Raw genomic sequence first — 22517 nt, forward strand, 5'->3', positions numbered from 1 at the left:
AGAGTTGAGCTGTGATGCAGTAAATTAAGAAACTGTATTGCCTGTAAAACTCAAGATATTTGAACACAATAGCTTCATCAAATAATATTGATATATCCTATATTATATCAATGTAGGAACATTTAATTCCAACAGTGAAATCAATTGCAATTATATGGGGACAGGTCTTAATAATGTTAATATTTTAGTTTAATTTGAATTTATAAATTTTTTGGAAATAAAGGAGAGCCGTTTGTAGGCTTAATGGAAATAAGTCTTTTTATTGGTGGTAAGAATGTATAAAAGCAAGGACAAAATCTCAAGGCAACTTTATTGATAAAAAAAGAATGAAAGTTGCAACTACACAACATCAGCTATAATTAAAATTACAACCAGATTAAAACTCCCATTAAAATGTTGAGTCAAGATGCTCTTTTTTTCTCTTTTGTTTATTGCAGAATCATTAACCAGAATAACTCCAGTTGCAACAAGCACTGCACTTGATGTTTCAGAAGTGTCACGCAAGCAAGGTATGTCCATGTCGATACAAAAACCTGAGGGCATTTCATTTATGTGCAAAATTTAGAAAAAGGAACGCTGTGGTCAAATGTTATTCTATTCTAAGAAAGATTTAAACGTAAACTGATTCATTTATTAATTTCCTTTTCTTCTTTCTTTTGGCAGATTCGCAAGAGGAATTGTCCCAACTCAAGTACTACTAAAGCTAGAAAAAGAATTCCAACATTGACATTATCTATACAGTTTTATGCCAACCAAAATAAGATACAATACAAAACATTTGTATTTCATACTGGGAAAAACACTCCTGTATAAGGTTTTTAAAGTACATGCCCATCATATTGTAACCATCCCACACAAAATTCACTAGCACTTTCAAAATGCACTTTTCTTAAAAGAAATAAAAAAGGAATAACCAGCAAATACTGCCAAAAAGTTCATTTTTTGTGTGTGTGTGTGTACAAAGCAAGACATTCATAGCATCCACCATATTAGACCTTTGAGAGTTTACGTGTAATGTAAAGACATTCAAAGCTTAGATGAAGTGGACAGGTTTAAAACAAAAAAGGACAACTCAAACGCTCATTTGTAACCTTCATTTGTTTTTACAATATTTCAGTCATGAATCCTGAATTGTGGTGCACGGTGCTAAACATAAATATAAAATCAAATATAAAAATGAAATGTAAAACAAAAAAGGGGGAGAAAAGCTTACAGGGAGGGGCAGGTCTAAGCAATAAAAGGAAAAAAAGAACACTGATATTAACGGACAGTTGATGAGTGTCGGGCTACTTGGCTGGCGTGATAAAAGTTCATTCAGTAGCCTCGGGTTTGGAGCCTATGTCCCTTTGGGCGGCGTCCATTTTAGTGAGCTGGGGTCGATGGTTTTGTTGTTATTGCCTCGCTTGGTCTCCTTGGCTTTCCACTCATCAATCAGGTCCTAGGAGAGAAAGAGAGAAAATATGAGATACTACTCCAGCCATTGGATTACTGTTTTCTAAATTGGGGAGGCTTTTAATCGTCAAGGTAAGAGGATTTTAAGTCATGGTATCCATAAACTTCAATCGGTTCAGATCCTTTGAAGGAATGAGAATATCAACAAACCTGTAGGGAACGTCAGGGTACTGTCCTGCCTCACTTCCAGTGATGAAGCTAAGCTATGCTAACGGAGCGTCTGTTCCCAAAGCTAAATGCACGCACAGAGACAAAAAAGGTATGTATCTTCTTGTCTAACTCCAGGGAAGATGTTAAATAAGCTAATTTCCCAAAATGTTGGAGTTATCCTTTAAATAAAAAAAAAATCTCTCTCTCTTTCTATCTTGCTCTCACACACACACACACAAAGGGAGCCGCATGTGATTGGTGGAGGTGGGATCCTTACAAAAAACTGTTGTTGCTAATCATTGACACATGCTAGCCTGTAATAATCCCCCCAGAAAAATCTACTTTGCATTTGATATATTGCAAATATATGCCATCACACACACTGGCATTTAAAGGGTTAGAATTATAAAATGAATATGTGGTGTTATGATCAGGGCTGAAGTTGAATAAAATATTGTATTTTTTTTCAATCTGACATTACAAAGAAACTGAAAATCCATCAACATCAGTGTTGTTGCTAATCATACACATGCTAGCCTGTTTTTTAACAATAATTTGTGATGCCATCACAAACACTGGCATTTAAAGGGTACAAATAAAAAAATTCCTGCACCAGAATGCAGGAAATGAAGTCTTTGTAACAAAAAATTTCCTGGTGGGGGACCCCCAGACCCCCTGCTTAAAAAGTGGCCTGACTGGGGCTATATTTTGCACTATATTTCCTGGCCTGAATGATTTCCCCGTCCGGCCCTGGTTAAAAGCCTCCAATGCTTATTAGTGTGTGCGTTTGAACGTTTGCATGTTTCAACCATACATTTCCATTTATAAAAAAAAAAATAATAATAATAATAATAATAATAATAAAATAAAAATAAAAAATTACATCCTAGTGGGGGTCGTGGCTCTCTGACACCGTTATTTGGGGATTGCGGCCTGAAAAGTTTGGGAACCCCTGTCTTACACCACTCACAACCAGACCAGTGAGCCCATAAACCAATGTGCCAGTGTCCTACACCCCTAGCAACTAGACCAGTGTGCCAGTGTCTCACCTGTCTCTTCAGCACCAGGTGCTTCCCCTTCCAGTACTTGAGCATCTGCAGGGACTGCAGGGTGCTGACGATGTCCACCGGGTTGACTGCAGTTTCCTGGCTGATCTCTGCGTAAACAACACAAACATAACAAAGGGTCAATCATTCTGGACGGACCTGGACACAGCTATCCGTTTTATTGAGGAGAACCCCTATAGTGTCGTGTGTGTATTTTACAACCTACCAATAAGCTGCATTAGTTACTTGGTCGGTAATATATTACATACTTTCTACTTATCTATTTTAGTCGGTATTCTATATTAGTATCTATTTTAGCCTGTATGGGAGCGATGTCCCATACCAGCATCGGTGCATCCATATCTAATATCTTTCACCTCAACGTGAGGTGAGGCGGACCTTTAAAAAAGTGAATATCAGGAAGGCAGCAGGACCGGACGGCATCCCTGGCCGCGTCCTAAAAGTCTGTGCCGACCAATTGGCCCCGGTATTCACTGACATCTTTAACCTGTCCTTAGAACAGGCTGTCATCCCCACCTGTCTGAAGAAGTCCACCATCATCCCTGTACCCAAAAAATCTACGCCCACTTGCCTCAACGACTACCGCCCTGTAGCCCTCACCTCCATAGCCATGAAGTGCTTTGAGAAGCTAGTGAAGGGCTACATCTGTTCCTCCCTCCCCATCAACCTGGACCCCCTGCAATTTGCATACCGCCCTAACAGGTCCACGGAGGACGCCATAGCCCATGTGCTGCACACAGCAGCATCACACCTGGACAAGAGGCAGGGGAACTATGTGAGAATGCTGTTCATCGACTACAGCTCAGCATTCAATACCATAGTCCCCTCCAAACTCATAGCCAAGCTCAGGGACCTGGGCTTGAACTATGACCTCTGCCAGTGGGTCTTGGACTTCCTGACGGGCAGACCCCAGGTGGTAAGAGCAGGCAACTGCACCTCCTCATCCATCACGCTCAACATAGGGGCCCCCCAGGGCTGTGTTCTGAGCCCCCTCCTCTACTCCCTGTACACACATGACTGCGTGGCACAGCGGAACAACAACACAATCATCAAATTTGCTGATGACACAGTAGTGGTGGACTGGTGGGCCTGATCTCTGCCAACGACGAGAGGGCCTACCTGGAAGAGGTAGAGAATCTGTCACAGTGGTGTCAGGAGAACTGCCTCTCCCTGAACGTCAGCAAAACAAAAGAGATGATTGTGGACTTCAGGAGGTCGGGGGTCAAGGACTACAGCCCCCTCAGCATCGACGGGGCACCGGTTCAGAGAGTGAACAGTTTCAAGTACCTCGGAGCCCACATATCCGAGGACTTGACATGGACCACACACATTGACAGTGTTGTGAAGAAGGCACGACAACGCCTCTACTTCCTCAGGCGCCTAAGGAAGTTCCAAGTCAGTCAGAAGATCCTTAGGAACTTCTACTCATGTACAATAGAGAGCATCCTGACTGGCAACATCACCTCCTGGTTTGGGAATAGCACTGCACAAGACCGTAGCAGACTACAAAGAGTGACACGTTCAGCCGAACGCACAATTGGAGGGGGGCTTCCCACCCTCCAGAACATTTACAACAAGCGGTGCAGGGGGAAGGCTAAGAGAATCATCAAGGACTCCAGCCACCCGAACAACTGCCTCTTTGAACTGCTGCGGTCAGGCAAGGCAAGCGATACCGGAGTCTTAAGGCGAGCACAGAAAGACTCAGAAGAAGCTTCTATCCCCAGGCCATCAGGCTGCTCAACGAACAATAAACACTATGCAACAACCATCAAATGCACACAGCACACACACACTCACTTAAACAAACACACTGCAGCACCCACTCTCCACACTTTAGATCATAAACACACTTTACACTTTATATTTATTGGTAAAGGATTTGCACTACAACTCGTACACCTTACTGTAAATTGTACCTAAATTGTACCTCATCCCATTTCTGCTCTGCACTATATAGTATTGTATATTAGTACATTGCATAGTATATTGTATGGTAACTCAGTTACTTCTATTCTGCATCGAACATTGTACATATGTCTATACTGAACACTGTGACCTCTATTTTTACTTCTATTTTACATGCTATACTATTTTATTTCATACTTATCTTGTCTAGCACAGTCTCTGGAGCGTAACAGTAAGAAGCATTTTGTATAAAAGTATTCTGTACTTATGTATGACAACTATTAAAGAAACTTGAAACTTGAACGGTAGCAGACCGTTCTTAGACGGATGAGGAGCACACTAGCATGTCAGGTCTGATTACCTTTGATGGAGATCTCCTTGCCCTGGAAGTTGTTCATGTATCTGAGCAGCACCTCCTTCCAGTAGCTGCGGTAGCTGATGAGTCCCAGGTCAGACAGAGGCCTCTCTGGGGAGCCCACCTTCTCCTCCACCTTGGACAGCAGGTAGCCTACACACATCACAGACAGCTTTCAGCACTGGTAACCCCCAGTAACAGACGGCCTAACATAAGCATTTCTCCTATAATAATAATAATAATAATAATAATAATAATAATAAACTTTATTTGTATAGCAAGATAACAAGAATTGCAGCTCAAAGTGCTTCACAGCAGTAAAGAAAGACAGGCATAAAATGTGCAAAGAATTTGCAGATCAAGAGCAATGCATAAAGTGCAGACATAAAATATAGAATATATAGACAAAGTCAAGGTAAGACATAGAACACTAAATCACAGTTCTTCATATTAGGATCTAACATCCCAATAGGCCTATTTGTTTACGGTTTGATCATCACACATAATATAGAACAGTAAAAAAATATATATAATAGACAGTAATAAAAGAGCAAAATAGAGTAGACAGTAAAATAATGCAATAGTGCAGTTCTGAATGACTGTTTAAACGATTTAAAACATGAGTCTTTCCTATTTGATACCCACCGTTTAACAGTCTTTCCTGTTCATTTAGTTTGACAGCTATTGAGAGTAAATGAGTATGATTGTGGCCACCAGTGATGTCATCGGGGACATTGAATCCTTGTTTTGTGTTAATTACAGCACCATGAAATGATGTAGGGGGGAAAAAAATAGCAATGCCTCGTCTATAGGGACTGCTACCTTATAATTTGATGGAGCTGTATTTAACACATCACAAGGATTCAATGTCCCTGATGACATCATTGGTGGCCATTATTCAAACTAATTTACTCTCGATAACTGTCAAAACTAGTGTGAAAACTGTTCATAGTTTGTGGATGTTAGTGAGATTATGTACAAAATAAATCAGCATCTGGTCGGATGGCGTAGCGGAGATTGCGCTCGTCACCAATGCAAAAGGCTGCGGTCTCGACTCCCGGAGTCAGCATTACCTACGGCTTGGGTCGATCGTCATACTAACACGTTTGGCTGGGTTAGGGGGGAGGGAAGTCGAGGGTGGTAATCTGGCGGTGTGGACAGCGACGCCTACAGGTCAGGTCAGGGTGCCTGCTCAGCGAAAGGCAGGAAATGGTGGGGGCAGCGTGACCTCCCACGCGTTACACTTCACCAATGAGAGTCCTCGCTGCCAGGTGAGAAGAGAGCCACTGGCTGTCTCCACATGTGTCGGAGGAAGCGTGTGGTAGACTTCAGGGTTCCCTTATACCGACCAGTAGGAGGAACATGCGCACAACAACCAGGTAGGGGAGGGGGGGGAAATGGCATAACGACTAAATCGGGATGTGAAAAAAAAAATTGAAAATCAGGCGGAGAAAAAGAGGATAAAAATAAATAAATTAAAAGAAAATCAGCATTGGTTTTTTGGTCCCCCTTCAAAAGAGAAAATTGTTGTTCCTTATCGTGTGACTAGTGACTACCCCTATCAATAAATAAACAAACGTGTGAGCATAAATAAAGGCAGAGCTGCGAGGCAGCCAATAGGAGGACGTACTGAAGTCGATGAGCATTTTTCCATAGCCTTGCCTCATGTACTGTGGCATAGTGAGGATGCAGGACACGTTGTAGTTGAGGAACGAGTTCTTCTCCTGCAGGCGGAGGAAAGAAACACATTTTATAGACACTTCTTTCATGAGAAGAATTATACTTCACAGTCCAAACCTTGACGTATTATACTCTTATCAATTGACATTCTCACATGTTTCAGAAATACTTGTGAGAAACTTTATATTAGCTTTTCTTATCATTCATTTATACAATAAAATGATGTATCACGATTCACAATATTATAAGATAAGTTAAGATATTCCTTTATCGAGCCCCTTGGGGACATTTCGGGCATCACAACAGTATGGGGGAAGAGAGGTACAGGTATGGGAAGGGTAATAGTAGAAATACATAAATATAAGCAATACAATTTGATAAAAATATAGAAATGTGAGAAAAGAAACAGTGTAAACAATATAATTAACTGAATATAAAAGATATGAGAAAAATAAACAGTGTAAACAAAGGTGCAGATGAGGGTCTGTATGCCCCATTGTTTATATTATACATTACAATAAATATAGGCAATAAATCATTTAAATCTGAATATATACTATGACTAAGAGTAAAAGTAAACACAATATGATAAACCATCAAATATGGATATACTGCCTAGCCCTATTCAGAGATCACTCAGCAAATAAAGCTTCCGTTAGTGTCCATATTGACCCATTTACTCTCGAGATGTAGGGTAGATGGAGTAGTGTTCATACTGACCCATCTACTCTTGAGATGTAGGGTAGATGGATTAATGTTCATACTGACCCATCTACTCTTGAGATGTAGGGTAGATGGAGTAGTGTTCATACTGACCCATCTACTCTTGAGATGTAGGGTAGATGGAGTAGTGTTCATACTGACCCATCTACTCTTGAGATGTAGGGTAGATGGATTAATGTTCATACTGACCCATCTACTCTTGAGATGTAGGGTAGATGGAGTAGTGTTCATACTGACCCATCTACTCTTGAGATGTAGGGTAGATGGAGTAGTGTTCATTTTTTTTGATCCACTTTTTCTCCCATTTTCTATATTTTCTCCCATCCCAATTTCGTATCATCCAATTCAACCCTCCCCTGTCACGAACGCTGTTTCTTGCCTCCCACAAGCCGGCTGCAATGTGGACTAAGTCATACATAGCACAAGTCGCCTCCGGTACTTGAGGTAACAGCAGTCGCATCTTTTCACCTGCGCAGCTCGATCTCTGTGGCGAGGAGTAACGCGTGGGAGGCTCACGCTGCCCCCGACACTTCCTGATTCTACTGCGCAGGCGCACCAACCGACCTGTAGGAGTCGCTGTCCACAACGCCCGATCCCCACCCATCAGTTTCCCACCCCCTAATACGGCCAATGTGTATTAGTATGAACGAGCAGCTAAACTGAAAGCAATGTGGAGCGCTGGGCTCGAACAGGCGAGCCCAGCGTCTCCACATTCGTGGCGAGCGCCTTGCCCACTACGCCACGTAGCTTCCCAGATGGAGTAGTGTTCATATTGACTCTTGAGATGTAGGGTAGATGGAGTAGTGTTCATATTGACTCTTGAGATGTAGGGTAGATGTAGTATTCATATTGACTCTTGAGATGTAGGGTAGATGGAGGAGTAGTGTGCATACTGAATGAATGAATGAAAACTTTATTTAACAGATTGCAGAATGGGTACAATACAGTACGGCTCAATACATACAATTGTTAAGGGGATGCAGACCTGAGAAAGACGTTTGTCTTGTTTCCATCAGGGTCCCCCATTTTCAATTCATATAGACATTTATGACATACATAACATACATGACATTTATGGCATAGGGACATATAGGTATTTAGTACTGATACATTTGTGACATAGGCGGTATTCAAATATACAGTACTGTTACCCCTAGATCCTGACAGAGTATATACATATGATGGGGAGGGGACTGTACATTAGGAGGGGGTGGGTGGGTGGGAGGGGAATATACATACGGCGGGGAGGGAATATATACATGCGGTGGGGAGGAGACTGTCTATTAGGAGGTGGTGGGGGTTTTGGGCATTTACGGTGGCCAGTTTCGAATTGCAGCCTCCCGTAGGTGCTCTTTAAGGGCGGTTTTGAATGTGGGCAGGGATTCACATTCCTTTACAGCTTTGGGTAGGGCGTTCCACATTGTTGTGGCATAATTGCGAAACGTGTTTAGTCCCTTGTTTGAGCCGAATCTGGGTTTCACATGATTTGTTGAGCTTCCTCTGGTGTAGTGGTTGTGGTATTCACTGACCTTTGGGAAGTATTTTGACATGTACATGGGCACCCCGGTCGTATAGTGTATCTTGTAGACCAGGCCCATTGCAAGTTGCTGTACTCTGTCGTCTACTCTAAGCCATCCTAGGTTGGCAAAGTGGGCAGGGGTGAGGTGGGTTCTGGGGTTCAGGTCAAGTAGTAGTCTGACCAGTTTGTTTTGTGATGTTTGTAATTTTGTTTTAAGCGCCTTTGAGGTGCTTTGGTACCATGAGGTGCACGCATAGTCATAGTACCCTTGAATGAGTGCTCCTGCCAGAGTCCTCAGGGTATTCTTGTTTACCAGAGAGGAGATCCGGTACAAGAATCTAGTTCGTTGGTTGACTTTTTTTATTACATTGGATGCCATTTTGTCACAGGAAAGATTTGCCTCTAGGATGGAACCCAGGTAGGTAATTTCGTCTTTCCTTGTGACAATATTGTCACCCACTGTAACTGAGAAGCCGTCGGTCTTGCTGAGTTTGTTATTTGAACCGAAGAGAATGGACTCTGTTTTGCCCATGTGTAATGATAGTTTGTTATCAGCGACCTTGGAGAAGTACCCCACTAGGTGGCAGCCCGTGTTGTCGGCCTCCGTCATGACGTAGAAGAGGAAGGGCTCCACGTCGTAGTACAGTGTCTTGTGGTCCAGGAACAGCTTGGCCAGGAGACACAGGTTCTGGCAGTAGATCTGCGGACCAAAGAAAATGTCACTTGTCTCATCTAATTCCCCAGAGGACTCGGAGGACACAGTGAAGGCTGCCGTTTGAAGTCATACAGGACCAATCACACAGCAGTATAGGCCTGTCCCCGACTAAAGATTTGTATAGTCGACCTTGATTGGCCAAATTTTGCTGATAGTCGACTGGTAGTCGACTAGCCAAGGTCCAGCCAGGGTCCAGCTAGGCTTGACCAGGTTCTAAAGACAATGACCTGTGTCCTCACTGTGTTCCAGACAGGCCACAGCATGGCTAAACCGTGGCTAGTGGAGACAAGGCATTATACTGTAGAACTACACAATATGGATGTACTACATGGCCTATAATGGCCCCCAGACAGCATTGCCAAATGCAACAGATCCGTGGCCCAGGACGTCACCATGGCGCCCCACCTTGTTCTTTTTTCCATCGACCTCAAAGACAGATATGGCTCCTTTCCTGTAGACCTCATCTCCTGGTGGATGCTTCCATACACACTTGGCCTGGAAGGACATGGATACAAGTAATCAATGAGACCACCAACAACTCAATGGATAGTATACAGTGTGTACTTCAAGAGCACTGTGAAACTACAATGTTTACTCAAACATATCTGAATGTGGACACACTGTGTGTCTACTAATAGAATGGAATATATCTGCTCTGCTGCTACACTGGTTAATGAAACTCTCTAAGAGGGTTCAACAGCAGGCCTCTACCTTCTAACAAATCAGAGAAGCTCAAAGAGAACTTTGTTGGAATAAGCACTTTAATTTGACATAGTCCGGCAATGAGGACCATGGAGGGCTTGGAGGCTAACTAGTGATGCACCGATGTGAAAATTGTGGCCGATACCGATAACCGATATTAATATTGCTGTTCTGGCCGATGTCGATATTTACCGATGTCGATATCTCTGTAAACACTTTATGATAATCAAATAAAGAGCTATTTTCCAAAAAGCTGTTTTTTTTTAACTTCTTTTCAGACATTTTAAACAAATTAAGACAAAACATGTTAAAAAATATAAATAATAATAATCTTTTTTTTAATATCGGCCCTATTTTGACATCAAAACGATACCGATGTGTAAAACAATTACCATATCGGTGGCCGATATATCGTGCACCACTAAGGTTAACCACTAAATGTTGTGCTTATTCCAACAAAAGTCCCTTTGAGCTTCTCTGTCTGGTTAGAAGGGAGGGAGAGGCTCACAGTGAAACCTTAGAATGGAATGTTTCAGTTCTGCTGCTGCGCTGGTCAATGAAACTCACTCAATGGTGACTGTGTGTCCACGTCAACATGCAGCTTACATGTGTAGCTTTAAGTTCCCCTACAATCACATGTTAGAATTGTTGCCATCCCTGGTTAAAAGCAATTGCAAGCTGATGGTTAGTAGTGCTCCTTAGCTAAGCGTGCAGCAAGCTGTGTCCCGTGGTTCCAAAGAGGAATGCTAACACGCAATTTTAATGAAACTGAAGGACAAATGAACCCCCCCCCCCCCCACATCCATGTGTCACAATAATCAATAGAAAAATTACAAAAAAGAAAAGTACAATACGACTACAAATAAAATTGTCTGATAATAATATGAATGTTTTTCTATGTAGTTATATTCCTTCCAGCATTGGCTGCCTGTAACCACCACTTTCAAAAGAACACGCCTCATTTCTGTGCAGTGGTAGAGTAGGTAAAACTGATTTGATGTTTTTTATTTTCGTGTCTTACATACAGGTGTATGCCCAGCCCATATGGGCTTACAAGACACATAAACAATAAGTATATAATAGTATACTTGACAAATTATGACAGACCAAGATGGCCACAAAAAAAAGAAAATACAATAAAACGTAAACGTAATATAACACAAGCTGTAAGCAATGTATGTAAACAAAGAAACAAGAGGAATTCATATACAATTATATAGGATAGTGTGTTTTGTCTCAAGTGCCATGCATGGTACTAAACATCTCAAAAACCAAATCAATTATCTTGGGTTCGAGTCATAAATTGTCATCAATACCAAAAATGAGTTTGAACGTGTCTAACGAACACATAGAACAGGTAAATAAAGTAAAATTACTGGGCATAATAATTGATAGCCAGCTGTCGTGGGCAGAACACATTGATACCATAGTGAAGAAGATGGGGAGTGGTATCTCCATGGTGAGGAAATGTCTTTCTTATGTCCCTACATATATTGTGGGACAGGTGGCGAAATCTTTAATTTTATGTCACCTAGATTATTGTGCACCAGTATGGTCCTCTGCATCCAAAGGTCAACTAAAGAAATTGCAAACTGCCCAGAACAGAGCTGCAAGGTTAGTTCTACATTGTTCCATGAGAACAAACACCATCACTATGCACCGGCAACTCTCATGGTTAACGGTAGAGAATAGGCTGGTTTTCAACACAGTTACATTTTTCAGGAACACTGTCTTTTTGTCTCAACCTGTTTTCTTATACAAACAAATTGTCAGATGCAGTCAGGTTCATTCTTATTTTACTAGGTCAGCTGATGATGGACAGATTATGTTACCACGTCCAAAATCAAATGCTTTAAAGAGGACTGTTGTTTATCGTGCCATCAATCATTGGAATAACTGCCCACTGAACATAAGTAAATTGAATAGTAAAGTGTCTTTCAAATACCACCTGAGAATGCACTACTTAAATATGTGAGCAAAATATTCTGATGTTGATAATGATGTCTACAATGTTTTACTGTTTTTAGATTATAATTGTTAATTGTGATTGTCATATGTATCTCATGTTGTTATGTTTTGTGTTGTCTTTCTGTGTTGACCCCAGGAAGACTAGCTCGCCACTTAGGCGACAGCTAATGGGGATCCTTTTAAACAATAAACAATTCTCCAAAAATCCTGCAAAACTGAAGATGTCCCCCACAAAAAAACAACTCAACATACAACTCTCAAGACTGCCAAAACAAATCGGGATTTACAATTAGAATTTTCTCAAATAAAGCCCTCCTCAAATCGGTGTACAAAGGGCAATAAAAAACAAAATGATATTAATCTTCCACCACTCCCAGATCACATAGAACACACAACCGCTCCTCCTCAGGTTTACCTTGGATTCTACCCACTTCCACAGCCAATGGCAGGGTGCCAGACCTCAACTGGGCACACGGAGACCTCCGTCTTCTCTTTAAATTTAACATTACATAAGGTTCAGTAAAATACTCATTTTTAATCACAACATATTTTCTAAGTTTAGGTTTTTTCCATATCTCCACCTTCCACTTATCCTGATGGATTGTTGATTATTTTGTTTTAATTATGTGAACCTTACACTGCAGATTGTTCATAAAAATCAGAAGCAGAAGAAAAGAATCATGGATATCTCTCTTGACCAGGGATGACCGTGTGCTCTGTCCCAGTTAAATATCTTTTTTGTCACCCTGTCATTTGGCAGCTGGACCAGGCGGTTCCATAACCTAACCATTTCACTTTTTTCCTTGACCAAGCATGAGTCCCAACCCATGTCTCCTTCTATAGCCCCTTTTGGTGTATATTTATGGACTCCCAAGAAGTATCTCATGGCACGGTTCTGGATAGCATTACATTCAGGTGCATCATCAAAACCCCATACTCCAGCAGCATAAAATAAAACGGAACCCACCATTGAATCAAATAACTGTAAATGTTGAAAACCCAAGGTCTGTACTCCGTGCACACTTTCATTTTACTCAACACTCCCCCTAGCACCCTTCCTGCTGACTCAGACAGTATTTTCCTTCCTTCTATGAAGCTCATGTACTCATTAAAGATGAAACCAAGATATTTATAAAAATGTGTAAATCAGGGGCGTTGGTCCAAATTGAAATTTATGGTTACTCTGCTGTTCATGTTTTTTCCTGAAGTGCATAATCTGTGTTTCTTCACTGTTAACACTTTGGGTGCCGGAAAACGCTTTACAGCGTCATTCCCGGCCATGCTCAAGTTGCCGAAGGACGCTTTACAGCGTCTTTAATATCAATATTTCAAAAATCTGTGATCGGATTCATATTTCCCCTCCGCTGGACTGAGATCCACCAGGAGGACCCACTGAGCTCTCTGGCGGTTCAGGAGCGCCATCTGGTGGCCGATCGGCGCAATCGCCAAACAGGAAGTGCTGTGGAGGTTGTGCTGGTCGGCCATATTACTTCCGGGCACTCGGTTTGGCTCCCGGCACTCTGGCTCGTCACAATATATAGCGATCCATTGCCAATAACTTGATAAACAACATGGTTTGGACGTATATAGTATTATACAAGCTGGAAATGGTTAATCAGGATAAACATCCCATAATCGAAAACGGTCTACACCACGCTGATCGTCCAACGGTGCGAGGAAGATCCGGTAAGATTCAGCGTTATTTTTGAATGTGTTCCATATAAACTGTTATGATGAACATATGACCCACACTAGATGAATGATATAACGCTGCCCACGGAATTATAAACGATCCCCCGCCCATCCGGTCATCATCAGATCATACGTAGATCATTCTAGAAGTACATCCAATTGAAATTTTTTATATCGCCCCGATTGCCATCAAACTGTATTTCATCATCAATATAATGCATTTGGGGCTATAGGTCACGTTCTGGAGAAAGCTGCAGAAAGAGATGAAAACATACTTATACATTAGACTAGGGCTGGGCGATAAAACGATAACTATCGCGATAAATTATTTCCTCGAAATAAACATGAAACGTGGTCGCAAAGTTTCGATATATCGATTTTCCAAGCTTGGATATGAGCACGCACTAACAACCAATCGGTGAAGGAGATGGCCGAGAGCGAAGGAGACCAGGAAGGAGACCCAGCGCTGCACCTCTGGGTAGAGAGGTAGGACTCACTCAACAACAAGGCTTGCTAGGCTAACTAGCTTGCACGGCGACGTTTTATATATTTACGTGCAGAGTATGTGTGCGCTGTGAATTCTGAGGCCACGTTCATAGTAGTGTGGGGTATACAGTGGACGTCGTTTCAATATATTGTGGCGGAAGAGAGTATTTTAGTGTCATATTTATTACATTGCCATGAGATATTCCGCTTGTCGGCTAACTTCTAACGTGCGCGGACTGATGACGACATCAACTCGACTCGAGACATTCGCAGCAGCATAATAAGTTAATTAAACTTGACATACATTATATCAACGATAATTATCGATATCGAATTATATGAAAATAATTTTATCATTTTATCGCGATAACGTTTTTGGTCATATCGCCCAGCCCTACATTAGACCATACTTTACTATGAATATGTGAATGAAAAAGTTTAACGTTGCTACACAATGAACAATACATATAGGACTTTGAATGGGCCCTAATAATGGCAATGTAGCAATAGAATTTAAAAAGTTATAGCCATGCAAAGAAGGGGTACTTCTCCATAGACAAATAGAGCTGGCAATCTATGGTATATCATGAATTTAACCCATGGCACCCAAAGTGTTAATCGCAAGTCTCCATTTCCTGCACCAAGAACTCATAATATTCAACATGTTTTGTAAATTTGCTTCATTTTCTGCAAACAGAACAATATCATCAGCGTACAATAAAATACTTATTTAGGATTATATTATCTATTGGAATACCAAGATTGGCTTGCTTAATTTCTTGTGCCAGGTCATTAACATAAAGGGCGAACAAAGTGGGAGAAAGCACATCTCCCTGTTTTACACCGAATGGGGTGGGGAACCAGTCGGTCCTAACATCATTCAGCTGCAGACAGGCAGATGGGGCCTTATACAGGCTTTTGATAGCCTTATAAAATAGACCATTAATACCAGAACAAATTAATTTATAATCCAAAAGCTCTATTAATCCAGTCAAAGGCTTTTTTAAAGTCAACGAAACAAACAAATGTATTCTTGCCCTCGTCCAATCTGGCTCTCACCACAGATGATAAAACAAAAACATGATCAATACAAGCTCTCTTAGCCCCAAACCCATTCTGCTCATCCACCAACATTTCATTATATTCTAAGTATTTATTTAATCTATTATTAAGAACACTTGAATATAATTTATAAACTGTACTGATCAAACTAATACCTCTGTAATTTAGTGAGACTCTAGGGTCAGCTTTTGCAGATTTGGGGATGGGCTTAATCAAATCAAATAAAATGTATTTGTAAACCCCGACACACGTTAATGTCCCCATGGGCCGGACACGTCTTCTTTAAACAAGTCAAGAAGAAACATAACAATAAGTCAAGAACAAAACAAGAACACCATAAAGTCCAACAAATTTTAAATAAATATAAATGAATGAATGCAAACACTCCCAGACATACCCCACGCGAAGGTAAGGAAAAACTCACTAAAACCTAACAATAGGGAAAAATGCACCACAGGCAGTGTGGAGGAGAGAAACCTTAGAAGGGCCATTCAAGGGGGGATCTCCCTTCTTAGATGTCGGTGATAGTAGTGTTGCAGACTGACAGTTGGTAAGCATGCACTCATGTGTGTAGTGAAACACAGATGAGTGCATGCAATAGTAATAATAATAATATACTTGTTCCATATCGAGGGGATGGTGCCTGTGTGAAAACAAGTTTGATATAAACAGTGTAATACATTCAGCAGGGACCTCAGTAGACAACTCCTCAATACCCATGGCTTTCTTCAGTTTCGCTCTGTCCACTACAGTCTGTACCTCGTCTAACGTAATGTCACTGTTTAATAATTCACAACCTGTAAGGGCTATTGCTCATCCCAAATTCGGCCTCACATTTTAACTTAAATATTTCTATCAGGAAACCATCATCAAATGGCAGGCATATAGGCTACTATAATCGGTTTCCCACTTTTTCAGAATCTGCTCAGTTTCAAAACATGATTCACCGTTGTCCAATACAATCTCCATTGGGACTGTCTGGTTCTTTTTGGGGCCTAGTTTATTTATTTCCAAAATTGCTGGGGATTACTGACCTACAGTTGTTCTATATGGAGAGCTTGTCCTCTTGAAACGTTGTTTGAAAAATCTGAGTTTCTTATCAAATTTGGTTTGACAAGCTTTAAATTCATTCAGTAAGGGTGTGTTCACATCTGAAAGTCCAGGGATAGTCCGGACTTTCTGGTGGACCAAATGTGAAAATGATACATTGTTTGATTTTGGTCTGCGTTCACACTACCCTGTTTGGTGCGGATCTAATTTGTAAACAAAGGACATGCTGTCGCATCTATTGGACTATAGCACTGACAAACGTAATCAGTTGCCGGCAGCGTAATGAGAGAGATACTATTACGAGCACAGCGCTAGTCGACGAGAGAGAGAGAGAGAGAGAGAGAGAGAGAGAGAGAGAGAGAGAGAGAGAGAGAGAGAGATGCGCGTAAGCTGTCAACTACTAGACAGCTGCATATAGGAGCAGCTCGAGATGCGTTGTTGTTACAGAGCTGGTCCACGCTGCTATTATGAAATGACCCAAAAATGTCCCATGGATATTATTGCAAGAGATAATCCATACATATTATGAAAAGCCAATCTGTTGTTTAGAATTTGGATGGGGGTTCCGCGCGCGGCGCGAGTCTAGAGTAGAGAGAGAGAGGAAGAGAGAGGGAGGAAGAGAGAGACTGCGAGTCTAGAGAGGAGAGAGAGAGGGAGAGAGAGGGAGGAAGAGAGAGAGAGAGAGAGATATGCGCGTAAGCTGTCAACTACTAGACAGCTGCATATAGGAGCAGCTCGAGATGCGTTGTTGTTACAGAGCTGGTCCACGCTGCTATTATGAAATGACCCAAAAATGTCCCATGGATATTATTGCAAGAGATAATTCATACATATTATGAAAAGCCAATCTGTTGTTTAGAATTTGGATGGGGGGTCCGCGCGCGGCGCGAGTCTAGAGTAGAGAGAGAGAGGAAGAGAGAGACTGCAAGTCTAGAGAGGAGAGAGAGAGAGAGGGAGGAAGAGAGAGACTGTCCGCATGCTGCGCCAGTCTAGAGAGGAGTAGGCTACTTTGCTTCCTGGATTAGGTACTATAGTTCGATTGAAACGAACCGAGTCCCAACTTTTCAAGAGGACCATGGTTCGGTTGTTTGGTCCTCATTATAGTTCGGTTTGCGTTCACACCTGTACAAACCAAAAGGACTATCGATCTAAAGGGACCATGGTCCACTTAAAGTGGACCAAACAGGGTAGGTGTGAACGCGCCCTAAGTCTCTTCTCACACACTGTTCCTTGCATTTTAGAAAAGATTTTTTGGCTGCATTATTCCAAAAACACTGGAAAAGCACATTATTACTGTTCTACTGTGACTTGTTTACAAGATCCAGTAACAAGACAACATATAATTATGTTTTTGCTTATATATTTCTTATACATCAACACATAGCAACCATTATTTTGCACATAGCAACATCCGTCTCTTCCATTCCCACAATGGTTGCTATGTTACAAGCAGCCATGCTGGAAGACAGAACCACACAAACATTACATGCAAGGCCTCTATTGTTGGTACAATTGCTCATCTTCAAACGGTGGAAACCCACATCTCAAAAAGAAAACATACAGGGGTACAAACAAGAATGAAGATGTAACTGGAAGTGGAGTCTGCACAGGAAGCAGTACGCGCAAAGGTGGAGCAGCTGGAGAACTAACGGCTGTAGACCCCGAGAACTATTAGGACACTAATGCCCCTTTTCCACTGCATGGTACCTACTCGACTCTACCCTACTCGCTTTAGGTACCTGGTACTTCGTTCCTTTTCCACTGCAGGTACTAAAATAAAGTACTCAGTTTGTCTCCGTGTGGGGAGTCGGGGCTGCTGGTGTACAGCTGAGAGCTCCATAGCCCTGTGAGAGCTCCAGCATAGCTATGTCCGTAAGGCGTGAGCTAGGCGTAAGCCAGAGTAAAACACAGTTATCAATCAATCAATAACAACATTAACGAGACTCTCGTTGTGTCCATTCTGCTAACGCTAACGTTACCGCTCATTGTGTATATTCTACAAGCGTTAACGTTAGCTAGGCTGTCTATGCTAACGTTAGCGTTAGGCTAACAACAAAGCTGTAACGTTACCAGTCTCGCGTCTATTTGCTAACGTTAGCATTAGGTAATAACCGGTTTAAAATGGATGGTGATTACCTCACGTTGTGTCTATTCTACTAGCATTAACGTTACTCATACAAACAATCAATAGCGAGTTATATTTATCACGTTATGTACGATAGCCATGCTAAAACGCTAGCACAACATTAGCACCTAACCTAACCTTTCTGTTTTCGTTCAGACTCTCCAAGGAGTGACGCGTCTCTCTTCTGACCAATCAGTGGTCTGCAGTGTTTCACGTGACTTTTCTGGTACCAGTTCTACTCGCTTGGCACACGCTTGGAACCTCGACAGAGCAGGGACTAAAAAAGTACCCAAAAAGTACCTGGTAATGTAAAACCGAAAATGCCGAGTAGAGTAGAGTCGAGTAGGTACCATGCAGTGGAAAAGGGGCTTAAGTGCGTCTGACTTAACCACCAAAGACGTATATCATGCCACTTAGGATACCTAGTGTATACCGTTTACTTTTACTCCTAGTATAGTCAGATAATTTTTATTACCTATATTTATTGTAACGTATAATATAACCCTCATCTGCTCATTTGTTTATACCTTAGTTTTATTTAAAAAAAGGAAAATGTATAGTCAAGAGTACATTTTAGTGATACATGATATATCGGCTGCCGATATAATATCGGCCGATATGGCAGTTTTTTTTTATTTTTTTTTTTACTCATCGGTATCGGTCCGATATCAAGGTAGGGCCGATATTTATATATAAAAAAAATAATCTCTTGTTTTCCCCCTTTTTACATGTTTTGACCTTAAATAGTTTCAAAATATCAGCCATTTCTAAAAATAACTTACAAAAGTATATATATATTAAAAAATTGGAAAATAGCTCTTTATTTGATTATCATAAAAAGTGTTTTCTATACAGAGATATCGACATCGGTAAATATCGGTATCGGCCAGAACAGCAATATTAATATCGGTTATCGGCCACAATGTTCACATCGGTGCATCACTTAATTTTATAGCCTATATTTACGTCTTTCTACTATTACCCTGCACATACCTGTACCTCCCCTCCCTCGTGCTGCTATGACGCCCGAATTTATCAATAAAGGAATATCTTATCATAAGTCACTGATTTTGTTGCATTAATCAAATATACTCCACCAGGAGCCTCTGATGTGTGGACTCTACATGTTCAAGGTCCCCCCACCGTGGCGGTGTGTCGGCCCTCGAGGCGACGGCTCTCTCACCATGTGTCGCCGGAGGATGGTCTGGCTCTTCATGTACTTAAGGCAGAACTCGCAGACGTAGAGGCGGCCCAGGCGTGCATACTCCTCGGGGTAGGGGGAGTGGTACCAGGTGTCCAGCTCGTAGCGGCCGAAAAGGATGGTCTTGATCATGTTGCTGCCCTCCGTGATCTGGCCCTGGATACGCAGCTTCTCCTGGGGAGGGGCGACAGGACGACTACATGACTCAAGTTATAAATGATATAAATTACCTTATTATGGCCATGTCATACATCTATGGATCGGGCCAAATCTCCCCTTTCCAATGGCAGAGTTCAATCTGGATTTAGTACCAACAGGCACCCCCGACAGGGCAGCAAAAACCGTGAATGAAATCTACTGTAAGTACAGTAACATTTTTATAATGTAAAATGCTCCGCCATTTTTCATCAGATTGCAACGCAGTTTCTAGATGTTCACAGAAAGGTAAAGAAACAAACTACGTTCTATTTTATGGCAATAACGTTAACTCATTGATGGCCAAAAACATAATATATCGTGTTTCGCTGCCAACGCTTGAGGGCCAAAAACGTATATTTACTTACTTAATATCTCGTTTTTAGATCCTTTGATCTTTTCCCTTTGATCCCTGTTCTAAACACTCGCCCGGAGCTCTCTAGGTCTCTCCAGCTCATCTGCCTACGTTGGAATTGCAATGGCGATCGAATGTCACCAGGTGGCAGTATCGCCTACCTTTTGAACTGGGGATATCAGTTGTCTTCCAGCCTGGGCCAGTACTGAGTTTACCTCCGGCTCTTTCCGCCTAGGAGTGGATCACAACATAGCAATCGGTGGAAGATTTGGTGCCTCAGAGCTATTCTTTCCCGTATGGTATAGACATGCCCAATAAACATGAGTAATTGCGATCGCCATGGGATTTATTCACTTTAGAGTACTTTCTGAGGTAATGTCTCCTGCTGGTATTTTTTTTACGTAAAACATGCTTCTGTAACGATCACAGTGTCGTGTTTTAGCGGACGTAAAACATGCTCGACAAACACGATCATGGTTTCTAGTTAAAACTACCCCCTCCCCTTGCTGATTTTGTGAAGACACATCATGTACATGGTATATACCTTTGATTTGGAAGTATTTTTTGGGGGTTTCAGGCGATCAACCAGAACGATTTGGGCATATTGCATATAACGAGTCATATCTCGCTATCTATGAAAAAAGACTGGATTATTTTGGAAAGGGGCGATGTTTAGCGTGTAATAGCGCAAAAACGGCGGTATGTAGAAATTAACTGATTAGTCAGTGATGGACTGTGAACATTGAGTACAGATGGGGAAAGGGCGTGGAGCTCAAAGAGTTAAGGTTTGTTCGACCCATGAGACAATCACGAAAAATATCGTTGAAATATAATTCCGCGCAAGACCAAGTTTGACAGAGGCTGGCGTGAGATGGGCAGTGTAGTTTTATGAAATTCAAAAGCCCATCGAAAGCCCTGGGTATCTTCTTTCATAGGACTACAAACACTTTCCTGACACGTTACTTCCTCATGTCTACCGGTAATTCATCCGGTTTCCGCCTGGATGCACAGAGATATTTATGAACTCATATTTCATTATAACACTTAAAATCATTGGTAAACATACGTAGTGCTGAAAATATACACTTTGACTGCTGTTTTGATAGGGTTAGGGTCTTTACTCTTGGCTACATAAAAAATAATTACGGACTGTATTTCCTTATTAAAATCTCGGCCCGGTACAGGGCCCCGTCGGGCTTAATGGTTTACAAGGTTAACCTGTTCCACCAGTGGTGAAAATCCGCCTAAAATATATACCTAGGTAAATGGAATATTGCTCCACTTCTACTAGATCCATTTGCATATTCTTGGTATCTAGGTACATCTATGGACCTCAGGGAATGTATTCACAGTGTCAGAAATATTGTGTCTATTACTAGGCTTGCTTAAATTGTGATGAAACAAAGGAGAATATGAATTATGATTTTTCTTTGCATCTTTGACAGTGAATAACACCATGCTAATAATGACCAAACATAAAAAAAACTGCCACTGATCTCGTTCAGTACCTTCTTGAGATCATGTGTACAAAAATCTAAGGAAATTAATAAAGGGAAGATGATTAAACAGAAGGTTCTGTAGATACAGTACTGAATTCACCCATCCGGACCAATGCAATTTAAAATATTATTATAGAATATAGAATAGGAGGCTTATAAATTACCTTATTATAGCCAATTCGCACAGTTATATATATAGGCCTACATATATTATCTTTCAAATGCCTGAGTTCAATTTGGATTTAGTATCACCAGGCGTGCATAAGAACAGATAATGATATCTACTGTAATTTACGGTACTTCTTTATTTTCACCACAGTGCAACCATTTTGAAACTAATTTCAGATCTAATTGTTGCTACATGCTAACAATAGGGAGGAGAAACTAACTGTGTTTCAATATTTGTCAAAAACGTTACCTTTTGTGGCTTATTAATTATCCCGAATAATAACAGTTATTGATATAATTCATTCAGAACGCTGAACTTTGAACCCCCATAGAATCTGCCAGGAAGTGTAGTTCGGAAAAATTCCAATGCTGATCGACACCTATGCACCCCCTCTACGAAATGGCCGCAAAGAGACTACAATTCCCATGGTTCAAAATTTCCAAAATG

The 22517-nt window shown here is 41.3% G+C and overlaps 1 protein-coding gene across 2 annotated transcripts in view; it reads right to left on the reverse strand.

The window, feature by feature from the left end:
- Nucleotides 1-250: 250 nt before the first annotated feature.
- Nucleotides 251-22517, reverse strand: part of kat7b (K(lysine) acetyltransferase 7b) — a 52951-nt gene continuing 30684 nt past the window's right edge. For both annotated transcript variants that reach the window (XM_084322660.1, XM_084322659.1), the window contains exons 8-14: nucleotides 19835-20026; nucleotides 9972-10061; nucleotides 9411-9551; nucleotides 6560-6653; nucleotides 4936-5082; nucleotides 2652-2758; nucleotides 251-1438 (exon numbers count right to left, since the gene is read on the reverse strand). In XM_084322660.1, the coding sequence (XP_084178786.1) occupies nucleotides 1337-1438; nucleotides 2652-2758; nucleotides 4936-5082; nucleotides 6560-6653; nucleotides 9411-9551; nucleotides 9972-10061; nucleotides 19835-20026 (873 nt within the window). In that variant the 3' untranslated portion in view covers nucleotides 251-1336. The remainder of the gene's footprint in view (nucleotides 1439-2651; nucleotides 2759-4935; nucleotides 5083-6559; nucleotides 6654-9410; nucleotides 9552-9971; nucleotides 10062-19834; nucleotides 20027-22517) is intronic.

Source organism: Notolepis coatsorum (genome assembly GCF_963971535.1).
Source record: "Notolepis coatsorum genome assembly, chromosome: 10".
NCBI classification, from domain to species: Eukaryota; Metazoa; Chordata; class Actinopteri; order Aulopiformes; family Paralepididae; genus Notolepis; species Notolepis coatsorum.